This window comes from Tachypleus tridentatus, chromosome 12 (genome assembly GCF_004210375.1).
Source record: "Tachypleus tridentatus isolate NWPU-2018 chromosome 12, ASM421037v1, whole genome shotgun sequence".
Lineage (NCBI taxonomy): Eukaryota > Metazoa > Arthropoda > Merostomata > Xiphosura > Limulidae > Tachypleus > Tachypleus tridentatus.
In genome coordinates, this window is record NC_134836.1 from 72,095,813 (window position 1) to 72,108,747 (window position 12,935).

General features: G+C 35.3%; 1 protein-coding gene across 4 annotated transcripts in view; it reads left to right on the forward strand.

Annotated features, from left to right (window-relative positions):
- The window catches only part of LOC143233580 (coiled-coil domain-containing protein CG32809-like), a 397,453-nt gene that overhangs the window by 221,209 nt on the left and 163,309 nt on the right, over positions 1–12,935 (forward strand). For all 4 annotated transcript variants that reach the window (XM_076469933.1, XM_076469932.1, XM_076469934.1 and 1 more), the window contains one exon: positions 6,809–6,951. In XM_076469933.1, the coding sequence (XP_076326048.1) occupies positions 6,809–6,951 (143 nt within the window). The remainder of the gene's footprint in view (positions 1–6,808; positions 6,952–12,935) is intronic.

Genomic DNA, 12,935 nt, shown 5'->3' on the forward strand with positions numbered 1-12,935 from the left:
TGTATGTTATTTAATTTTTTATTGTTTTTTGAAGTTAAGCTCAAAGTAACCCAATGGGCTATTGGGGCTCTGCTCACCATAGATATCGAAACCCTGATTCTACCATTGTAAGTCCACTATGGGGCTGATTTATTTAATTTTAAGCAAACTACTGAAACTAAACAGTATATATATGCATATATATATAAACACGCACATATCCATTCGGCCAATTTAAGACTTGTTTCTTTCCGTAAACAGTTTGATTTGACACTTATTCATTCATATTCTCTTAAATAATTTTCTTGAAGGAACAGAATGTGGTTAGTTTAAAATGATGTGTGATTAGTCTGGAATAAGCTCTGACTGGTTTGGAATAAGCTCTGACTGGTTTGGAATGAAGTGTGATTAGTTTGGAATAAAATCTGACTGGTTTGGAATGACGTGTGATTAGTTTGGGATAAAATCTGACTGGTTTGGAATGAAGTGTGATTAGTTTGGAATAAGATCTGACTTGTTTGGAATGAAGTGTTATTAGTTTGGAATAAGCTCTGACTGGTTTGGAATGAAGTGTGATTAGTTTGGAATAAAATCTGACTGGTTTGGAATGAAGTGTGATTAGTTTGGAATAAAATCTGACTGGTTTGGAATGAAGTGTGATTAGTTTGGAATAAAGTCTGACTGTTTTGGAATAAAGTGTGATTAGTTTAGAATAAAATCTGACTGGTTTGGAATGAAGTGTGATTAGTTTGGGATAAAATCTGACTGGTTTGGAATGAAGTGTGATTAGTTTGGAATAAAATCTGACTGGTTTGGAATGAAGTGTGATTAGTTTGGAATAAAATCTGACTGGTTTGGAATGCAGTGTGATTAGTTTGGAGAAAAATCTGACTGGTTTGGAATGAAGTGTGATTAGTTTGGAATAAGATCTGACTTGTTTGGAATGAAGTGTTATTAGTTTGGAATAAAATCTGACTGGTTTGGAATAAAGTGTGATTAGTTTGGAATAAAATCTGACTGGTTTGGAATAAAGTGTGATTAGTTTGGAATAAAATCTGACTGGTTTGGAATGAAGTGTGATTAGTTTGGGATAAAATCTGACTGGTTTGGAATGAAGTGTGATTAGTTTGGAATAAAATCTGACTGGTTTGGAATAAAGTGTGATTAGTTTGGAGAAAAATCTGACTGGTTTGGAATGAAGTGTGATTAGTTTGGAATAAGCTCTGACTGGTTTGGAATGAAGTGTGATTAGTTTGGAATAAAATCTGACTGTTTTGGAATGACGTGTGATTAGTTTGGAATAAAATCTGACTGATTTGGAATGAAGCGTGATTAGTTTGGAATAAAATATGACTGGTTTGGAATGAAGTATGATTAGTTTGCAATAAAATCTGACTGATTTGGAATGAAGTGTGATTAGTTTGGAATAAAATCTGACTGGTTTGGAATGAAGTATAATTAGTTTGGAATAAAATCTGAGTGGTTTGATTGTCAAACTAAATATAGTTTTATGTGTTTAGGTAAATACTGTAAGAACTTCAGGCCTAGTTGGTTAGAATATATTTGTTATACACATATGTAACTAATAAAAGGAATTACATTTCTGTATCTTTCGTAGGTATCCCCCTGGTGGTTCATCGTTGAGTTTAGAGCTTATAAAAAAACACGCTTAAATATCGGAATTCGATCTCTGTGGGAGACATAGCACAAAAGGCTCATTGTGCAGCTTTGTGGTTGAAAACAAAGAAACAGAAACCAAAGCACGCCAAAATGTGCTTATATTAAATTCAGCACGTAAATTACAAAGAAGGTCAGTTTTAAGTAGATCGATGTTGAAAGTAAAGGCAAATATTACACATTGATACACACATCATGTTAGAAACTGTAACACACTACAACTGTAATGCCAGCACTACGAGAATGCAGGCTGGAATTTTAAAGAGAAATGTGTTTATTATTCCGAATATAGCGAGTTATGTACAAACCATTAGCGTGTTAATCAAATAGTAATTTCTGATAAGGAGCCAAGAGTCTCGCGGCAGAAACCGGTGCTGAATTTCGGGAAGAAAGATATGCGTGAGTATATAGATATTATTTTACTACAGAAATACCCAGCTGACGTTAATAACAGAACGTCGATTTTTCTGACTGTTTCGATGAAGTCTTTTTCTGTGGTTTGGTATTACGTGAAAATTTCACTTTCTAATTGAATTTTTTTTTATTTTCCTTTCTCATTTTTCTTCCTTTTTAAACAGAATCATCCATAAATTAAAAGGATTTTCAGCAGTTTCTTTGAAATACATATGATATTAGCATATCAAATACAAGTAAAATTATCACATCTTTCCTGCTCCAGATGTTAAGGTGCTAATGTGTGTCACGTCACCCCATAAATTGAGTTATCAGTTTTTATTTTGTCTCGAAGGTTTTTTTTGTGTTAAGTTTAAGACAACGAACAAACACGTTATTTCTTTTTTTAATATGCTCTTCTTGTTAACAATTTAATATTAACAGAAACATGAATTTCATTTACAGTTTTCTCTATTCTCTTTACTCAGCAATACTGAATGAAACGTTTTGGCATAATATAGCCTTTAGTGATTTTAAATGGACACTTATAGGGACAGTGTGGGCCTTTCAGCGCAAGGTTATGCGATCTGTCCATCAACATTGAAAGTCTGTAAATTTTTCGCTGACCACCCCGGGGAGAGAGGACAGATATTTATAAGAAAATGATCAAATAAATACATTTTCTTATATGTAAAAATTATAAAAAGAAATGGAAAGAGACAGTCCTGGTACCCCAAACTGTTTCATATTTCATTTATTTCCAATGCTATTAAATGCAACAAAATTTTCGTCTTGGAAATTTCAAGTCCCTGATACTTTTATGGTCTGAGTATAGGAATATTTTATGTCAATAAAATCATCACATGACCTTTGTAAGAATGATCAATTTTCGGTAACATATCACTTCCTACAAAAACCCAAGAAATGACATCACGTTTTACTGATTCGTATATTTAGGTCGTTTTAATATACATTACACCCAACCCTCTTTATAAAGATGTATATATATATAGAGAGTGAGGTGTGTGTGTTTGTAAACGTATGTTTTCCTGCTATAACTACTTGATATCTAATTCTCACAAGCAGACAAACGGTGTAGAATACAAATTTGATTTAACATAACTTCTATTTGTTCTTTTTATCAAGGTTAAAAACACGTGTTGCATTCTGAAATTGACAAATAAGCTGATGCACGGGGAGCGATGTCAAATATCTCACGTTCTCTTGAATGGTTAAAAACGATTATATCAGTTCAACTCTGTTATTAATGGGCGGTGGTTGTTTTTCAGCACAAAGCTACACACTGGGCTATTTTCACACTTTCCACCGCGAGGAAAAGAACCCTATTTTAGTAGTGTAAGTCCATTGACTCTCCACTGGTCCGCCAGGGGACTCAGCTCAATCCTAAAAGCTCTCTCTAAGTATATGTAACTATCAATTTCTTTTTCTTTTTTTTTTACATAATTCAAACCATTATTCATTATTCCAGTTATCCATAAACGTTTATTGTGACTGATCAGAAAATCTTACTTCTCCCAACCTCTAGGAAAGCTATGGTTTATAAGCCACTCCTACAAGATACGTTGCAATAAGCGACACCTTAGCTTTAATACTAATGATCTACATTATGTTCAAAGTGTTTATTAAGCTTCCAGACAAGTTAATAGAAAATCGACTTAGTTCAGTGAGACTTTGTTACGAAACGAGTATGGAATGTTAACTACATCACTTATGAACATTAAAGACTTTCAGCTAACATTATTCTAGTGTTTCACAGTTCACAGAAGAGTGCAAAGGTTAGCAACACATGCCACCTACTTTACCCTTAATAATTCAGTTCATAACACTTAGTATTAGGTTACTTGTGATTTATAAATGACTGTATAGCGAATCTCTTTCATATTCTCTCTCATTCATTCAGCTATCAGCCTACAAAAGGATATTACAAAAGCTCGTGTCACGTTCTGCATAAGTTACAACGTGTTACTTGATGCATTGTCCCCAATGGTTCCTGGTTTGTAATTTTCATCATTGACTTTGTATAGCACGGTCGATAACGGTTTGCCGACCCATGACAGGAACATTTAAACATGTTTTAATCTCTGTTATACATAAACTAGTTTGTACAAAGCTTTTAGTCGACAGTTGTTCATAACGTATAGAAGTATCTTGGGTATTGTTATAAGGAATGGTTATAATAAAGTCCATTTAGTTTTAAATCTATGTTATTTTATTAGATAAATAACCTAATGAATTTTATTTTAATAACAATTTTGCTTAAATAAATTTTATTTTTCGTAATGTAAGATATTAAACCTAATTAGATATATACTAATAAGTGAGACAAGTAGTGTTGCATCTCTTAAGACATAACAATGTCTGAGAGATAGTTTTGTTGCATATTTTAAGATACAACAAAGTGTGAGACATATGAATCTTACCTTTGTTAAAATATAACAATGTGTTATACACATTGCTGTTGCATTTATTAAAACGTAACAATGTGTGAGACATTAGCGTTGCATATTTTAAGAAATAGTGATGTGTGAGAAACACTGGTACCAAACATTTAATAAAGATCAAATATACTTATGAAGTCTAGTTAAACTTCAAAGAAATAGTGTTTGAGAAGCTTAGTGGTTAACTGCGGATAAAACTGTTTTAACAACCCTTAGTTAAATACATACAAATTATAAGTTTATATAGATTGTTAAAATTCCTGTGACAACATTTAACCCTTAATTGTCTCGATATTGGTGTATTTTAAAATAAATTGTAACGTATACTAACTTGTCTACCACTCCAACTTGGAGCATGTATTTCATCATATCTGAAACGTATGCAAGAAAACGTTAAAACTCAGTTAAACTCGAGAGCTCTTGAAAGTTTCAGGAACAAATCCGAAACGTTTCGGCCCGGCATGGCCAAGTGCTTAAAGCACTCGACTCGTAAGTTGAGGGTCGCGGGTTCGAATCCCCGTCACACCAAACATGCTCGTTTCAGCCGTAGGGGCGTTATAATGTGACGCTAAATCCCATTATTCGTTTTCGGTGAGTGGCTACGAAACGGGCTATATATGCTGTGTCCATCACGGGTATCGAAAGCCAATTTTTAGCGTTAGAAGTCCGCAGACATACCGCTGTGTCAGCAGGGGGGACACTGAAGTAATAGACTATACTCACTAAGAGAAACGAAACTAATCAACATTACCTACTGCCAACTGTTAGGCCACTCTTTACCTAAAAAGAAATAAAAAATTGTGGGGCGAACAATCACTTTATAATATAGTTCCAAGGACGAGCATGTTCGGTGACGGGTTTTGATCCCACGACCTCCAAATATCGAGCCCAGCACCCTAATCTCTTGGTGTAAAACCTTTTTTATTTGTGTGGTTAGTGCTAACTTACATCCTCAATATTTTGTGACTCACGAAATATATCTTTAACAAAACATTTAATACTTTGTTTCCGAAATTGTCTATAATCTTATGTTCAGAAATTTCAAGTCTAACGCTACCAAAGGTTTGTCATTGTACTTATTATTATAACACTTTTTATATACATAGAACAAGTTATGGAAGGTTTTATGTTTGACCCTCAACAACTACACAGTCTTCTTGCGTGTATCTATACTTTATACTCACAATGAAGAACAGAATGTTTGTAACAACCTCATGACTTTTTTAGGAGTTTTGGTTTTCTTTTTAAGTTAAGTACAAAGCTATACAATAGGCTATCTGTGCTCTGCCCACCACGGATATCGACACCAGGTTCCTAGCGTTGTAAGTCCGCCGCAGACATACTGGCACGGATATTACTCAAACTAATATGTAAATATGGTAGACCGTTTTGTTGGTGGCACGGCTGCTTAGTTGTTTAAGGAGTTGACGCTATTCGGGCTATCTGCTGAGTCCATCGAGGGGAATCGAACCCCTGATTTTAGCGTTGTAAATCCGTAGACTTACCGTTGTACTAACGGGGTAGAAGTATCGTCTTAGCCACATATACTGTTATACATACAGTATACAGAGGTGTTGGAGGGGGGGGGGGTAAACTGAATGTGAGAAAGACAAAGGTTTATCTGTCTGACCGAAATGATGGAATGCGCACTGGAGGCGCAGGGCTCACCTTCGGGCGCTGGAAGCGTTTGGGTTTTGGATTAAATGTTACGCCTGCTTCTGCTTTTACTGAAAGTAGTTTTCTTAATTTTGATACATTTTTTTATCAGGGTATACTGAAAAGTTGGGGGTCTACCCCCCACCCCACTTCCAACGCTACTGGCTTAGAAAGGCGTCTGCTATACTGGCTAGAGGTTTGAGGTTCTATCTGTTATGAGTGTTTTGATATTAGTGGTACTGGTTTTTAATGAATAACTGAAAACGTAATATTGTATAACTACGTTTAACTAAAGTGACTTTCTCTTACATAATTTCAAGAAAATTATTTTTTATACATTTAAAATAATGCAAAATATTCTATCATGGTTTTCTGTTTGGAAAGCGAAATTTTTTTTTCTTCCTAGATTAAAGTCCTAGTTACTTGTATAAACCAACCAATAAAAGGTTTTATTAACGTTTCTACAACGATTTAAACAAACTCACAATGTCCTAGTCACGAAGTTTCTTTTAAAGTTTCGTTGTGTAACGACATTTATAAGTGTTATTACTTTATTGCTAAAGTGTCTAAAGTAACGTGTTATCAGTATTAAGTGCTTTTGTAAGTGCATGACACTGTTTAATCACGTGGTTTATGACTAATAGGTCAGCCAAGTAATGTGAGAGAAGGAGAGTGGACGGAACCAAAGAACGAACATTCAAATAAAAGGTCACACTCCAGACAGTTCCTTGCGGCTTCCGGAAACACATTTTCAGTGGATCTTCCAAACTCCAGTGTGGAATTAGAAGTAGGCCAAGTTGTTCTTTGCGTAATAGAACTCCATTAAGTTCAAACTTACATATTTGTTATAGATTATGTTTGGCCCATACTTAATGAGAGCTAAGTTAACACTTTGTTAATCATTGTTGGTCACGAGGCGCACATTTAATATAGACTAGGTTTAATATTATTTATTATTCATTGTTGGCTGTGTGATGCAAATAGCGCACATTTTAAAACATTTAATAACCACTGTTCGCCATGTGTTGCACTGCTAGATTCAACAATTATTTAATATTGTTGGTCATTTATAGAAAACCACGGTCAAACTGTTTATTATTATCAGGCACAGTACTGTATCTAGTGTTAGACGTTTCAATCAAAAGGGTACTTTGGTTTTAATAGTTATGTGATATCGCACCATACAGAGAATTGTTATTTGATTTGGGTCATACTTGTATCTAAATAGCCCGTAAACATTAAAGCTAAGCCTTCAATGAATTTAGTTATACCCGTCATGAGACATTAATATTAGACCTGTTATATTTTAGTCGTTATATTTATTACCTAGTTCCTTAGGATTTAGAATTATATCAATAATTAGAAGAGTGTTAATTAAAGTATTTCCACCATACTATATTTGTCATATCCATTGCCGACGGAGCGTTTCACTCAATTACAGAGCTCTTCAGGCCGGTTAGGATATAACAAACACAGTGCTAATGTCTTTTGAGATGCATACTTGTAATCACAGTTATTCGCCAAAACCAACATAACATAACTTCGCTGATTATGTTCGATGGTCATTCTAACCGATCAACTCTTCTAACAAAGTGTTCACTGTTTTCGTTTGGAATTTCAGTTTAATTTTCACTTCCTGTCAGCGAATCCTATTCCGTCGAGGACCAATTAAAACATGTAAGCGAAAATACAATGCAGTGTTCAGTTTAATGGCCCGTGTCCATTTTCTTAAAAAAAAACAAACTTGTATTTGTTTGTGTTAGTTCGAACTACATAGTGTAGTCTGTCCATCGTGGGGAATCGAATCTCAGATTTTGTATTGTAAGTTCCTAATCCTACCGCTGACCCACCGGAGGACTGAACCTATAGCCTACAATTAAAAATAACAAAATAAGGATTTATTGTACACAGTAGTCATAGAAATGAGACACTTTCTTGTCTCAAAAATACAGCAAAACACTGAATACCTTAGTGCTTGTAGGATCCAAAACCTGGTGACGAAAAGCCTCGTGCAATCGACGTTTCAACGTTTCGTTGTGTCATCTTCAGTTTTATTGTTGTTGTTTTTTTGTTTATCCTGTACAATAATTTGCTCGATTGGAAACGATCTTATTTTTATGATTATTGTAACAAATCCTTGTTGTTGTTTTTTAAAAATAATTTTAATTTTAAGCAGACCCGGTTTGACCAGGTGGTTACAGCGTTCGACTTATAATCTGAGGGCCAAGGGTTCGAATCCCCGTCGCACCAAACACGCTTACCGTTTCAGCCGTGGGAGTTTTATAATGTGATGATAAATCCCACTATTCGTTGGTAAAAGAGTTGCCCAAAAGTTGGCGGCGGGAGGTGATGACTAGCTACCTTCCTTCTAGTCTTACACTGCTAAATACTAAGTGCTAGTCTTAAAGAATCTCTAACCATGTGGTAAGCCTTTTTCTTGCATATTCATTTGTTTTAAAATTATCGTGCAAAGCTACAGAATAGGCTATCTACGAGTTGCCGTCTTCATTTTGGGTAATTGTCAACTAAAAAAAAATCTATATCCTCCAAATTTTTATTCCAATTTGGAAATAGGCTCATTTCGATATTTTACGTCAAGTATTTGTAAACGTGTTTCCAAGCAACCAGGAATCGTTAACTGAAAGTATGCATATTTCTGTTTTGTCTCGATTTGTTTTCCATGAGAAGGCCTTTCTCCAGAGAAACGGAATAAACTAATCGTTCCAATTCATTAATGATATTTTAATGAGATAACATTCGATCAATACAGTTGTCCACGAAGGTCTTTGCTTCGAGCGAGGACCACAATTCCTATATGTTTAAGTAGATTGGTCGATCAAACCTGCCGTATGATTTCATTAACCGTTTGTTTGTTTTGGAGTTAAGCAAGAATTTACACAATGAGCTATCTGTGCTCTGCCCAGTATCGAAATCCGGTTTCTAGAGTTATAAATCTGCAGATGTACCGCTGTGTCATTGGGGGTTGGGCTTAACCCTTTGTATAACGTGACTAAAAAATAATTCATTTGTACGTAACACAGTGATGAGATTATCGAAGCGTTCACCAACAGATGTGAATAATTTATTAAACAGTTACAAACACATGGCCAGGTTTAATATATACATTTATATTGTATTTAAAGAGAACTAGAACTGCACACACACAAAGAAAACATAGAATTACATTTAAAATAGATATAAATTTACCATATTTCACTTAACAATGACGACATTAAACATTCTTGATTTACATATCGTAAGATCATAATAATTAGTTTTAATTAAGTAAACTTCTGTGTTGTATGATGTAATACACTTCGTCTTCATTATGTAATCCGACGTAACACTAATGTTACACGTTTCATATATTTGTGCAGGACATTGTGCTATAATTTACAGTGGAAGTTAAATTACCTTTTAACTTTTACTGTGGAAATCCTTTCTTACAGATATGTCCCCCACTGGGACGTCGGTAAGTTTTCAGATTTATAACGCTAAAATAAGGGGCTCGATTCCCCCTCAGTGGACAATGCAGACAGCCCAATATGGCTTTGCTATAAGAAACACATACACTCTCACAGATATATATGACAACTCTTATATCTAATGTACGTAAGTTTATCTATAGTGACTAGATGGCGTCTTGCATTGTTTGTTTGTTCTCAACGAGTTATCTATTCTCTATACCCTACACAGATATTGAAACCCAATTTGTAGCATTACAAGCATTTAACCTAACCGCTGAGCCACCACGGGTTCTTGTAGACAGTTTAAATCACTGGGTTGGTGAAATTGTTGTTTATTCTACAATGAACGTGGCTAGCAGACATAGGAAGATTTAGCTTTCTCAGTTTTTGTTTTGAAAATGAAAGGTTAATAATACATATGGATTTCTAATTCAAATAATCCGTACTTGTAATTTAAATAATATTAAAGTCCGGTGCGTGAAATGTTTAGAGTCTAACATCTCCCCTCTCTCTCATACAAATATCCCCCAGTGGCACAACGGTTTGTCTACGGACTTGCAACGCTAGCATCCGGGTTTTGATACCCGTGGTGAGCAAAGCACAGGTAGCCCATTGTGCTGCTTTGTACTTAACTTTAAATTCCAAATACAAACTCACACATACACACTTAGCTACTTCAAACATTACTGGTGATGCTAAGCCTATTATTGTGTGGTTCTCATTTAACTTTTTATCATATTTAGGATTTTATTTATCCCAAAATATCAGGGATATCAGTTTTTGTGTTTGTTCGTTGGAAGTTAAATACAAAGTTACATTGTGGGCTACCTGTGCTCTGCTCACTGCAGGTATCAGAACCCGATTTCTAGCGTTGGAAGTCCGCAGACGTATAGTGTTTGTTTTTGTTGTTGGAGTAAAGTCATATTGGACTTTCTGTGGAGTTTATTGCTGAGAATCGAACCCAGAATTTCATTATAATAAATTAGTAAACTTACTGCCGTTCCATCGGAGGATTGATGTGTGAGTTTTCGTATAGCAAAGCCACATCGGGCTATCTGCTGAATCCACCGAGGGGAATCGAGCCTGTGATCTTAGCGTTGTAAATTCATAGACTTACCGCTGTCCCAGCGGGGAACTCGGAGGATTGTGAATCGGAAATGTTTACTCTAATCAATAGAAACGTAAAGGAAGATATTGTAAAATAAGTGTTTAATAAATGTCACAGACCAAACTAGGTTGCTGTTTTGTAGTCAACAGTTTCTCTGAATGAATGTTTTGTATATATCTATCAAATGGGCCGCAATGATATTTGTCAATATAAATAAAACTTAGAGCTCGTGAAATAACTATAAATGAGATTTGTGGGTCAATTTATTTCACTGGAATCAAACTTTGAAAACGCGCTGGAAAAATAAAACTGAAAGTAATGCGTGTTGCTCAATCGATTGGATCTAATTACTTAAATTGTCACCGGAGACGAGAGCGTTTTTTCTAAGCGCATATCTCTCACACACACAAACATATATATGTGTATATATATACGTTTTGAAGATTAAAGACGGCTGTTTTTAGCTCTTAGAAAGAAACGCTCAAAATACGATTTTGAAATTTTGAAGAAAAACGCATAATGGAAAATAAATTATTCTGAAAACAATTTGTTGTACAAATGAAATAAAAAAATTGCGAGGAATAAAAGGAAGGACAAAATGATAGACAGATAGATAATTATTTGAAAGATTGGTAGATATAAATGGATGAATGAATATCCTGTTAATAATTCTTAACAGAATAGAGGAAAGACAATACGAAAATTAATAAAAAAATATATTTTCAGTTATTATTATTATTATATAATTATTATATCCTGGCATCTGTAGAATAATAATTTGTGTAGCGTCATACTATGTTTGGCGAATTATTTCTCGTGGTGCGTTTTAAAGTACTTTTTACGTTCTGTAACATAAGTAGGCCCGGCATGGCCAGGTGGGTTAAGGCGTTCGATTCGTAAGCCGAGGGTCGCGAGTTCGAATCCCCGTCGCACCAAACATGCTCACCCTTTCAGCCCTGTGGGCGTTATAATGTGTCAGTCAATCCCCCTATTCGTTGGTAAAAGAGTAGCCCGAGAGTTGGCGGTGGGTGGGGATGACTAGCTGCCTTCCCTCTAGTCTTCACTGTTAAATTAGGGACGGCTAGCGCAGATTGCCCTCGTGTAGCTTCGCGCGAAAATTAAAAAACAAACGAACTAGTAACATATGTAACTTTTAATCATTTTTAAATAAACGTTTCTGTCCACTAGATGTCGTTATTTTGCTTATAGTTGATATAAACAATGGCTAAGGAGCTTGATTATGAATTTCCCCTAGCCTTCTTGGGCGTTTTCGTAACTTTTCCCGACTTCCTTCTTGTAGATCATGAGCTTTAATTAAGGAAATGAATTTCATCACCAAATCTTGACGAACTAATTAAACTCAAAGTCATGCGCCTTGTAATCATTAGTCACGAATAGGGTGAAGAGAAACCGATGTTCTGGCCGCCCTGGTTATTATTCACTCCCCTTCGGGGAATGAAAGCATAATTTAACCTAAATAACTACCAAGTTCTATTTATATTGCTTGACCATGAAAGCAGTAATAACACACTCTTACACCTGTAACACGAACCTCATTTCAATTATCTATTTCAAGAACTACGTTTCTAGAATAAACAAATTCTAGTGTTTTAAGAACTAACTAAACATTATAATTACTACACGTGTATAGAAGGTCATGGAAGAGTGTGTCACCATTGTTATCTAACTTGATTTCCAAATAATTCTTGATGAAGCTGTGAATGTGTGAAGAATTAGTTTGTAGTTATTCAAAATATTACAATCACATCGCGCAAATAAAACAGTTCTTACAAATCAACAAAAGAAAAGTTTTACGAAGTGGAAAAGGCAATAGGTCTTTCCAAATGAGGAGTGGTGAGGAAAAATACGAAACAAAAAAAAACCAACGTATATGTAGAAATAACCAGTAGCAGGGTGTAGATGTTGTAATCTTAATAATTAGTCAGTCATATAGTTACTGTTTTTGGAATTTCGCACAAAGCTACTCGAGGGCTATCTGTGCTAGCCATCCCTAATTTAGCAGTGTAAGACTAGAGGGAAGGAAGCTAGTCATCACCACCCACTGCCAACTCTTGGGCTACTCTTTTACCAACGAATAGTGGGATTGACCGTTACATTATAACGCCCCCACGGCTGGGAGGGCGAGCATGTTTGGCGCGACGCGGGCGCGAACCCGCGATCCTCGGATTACGAGTC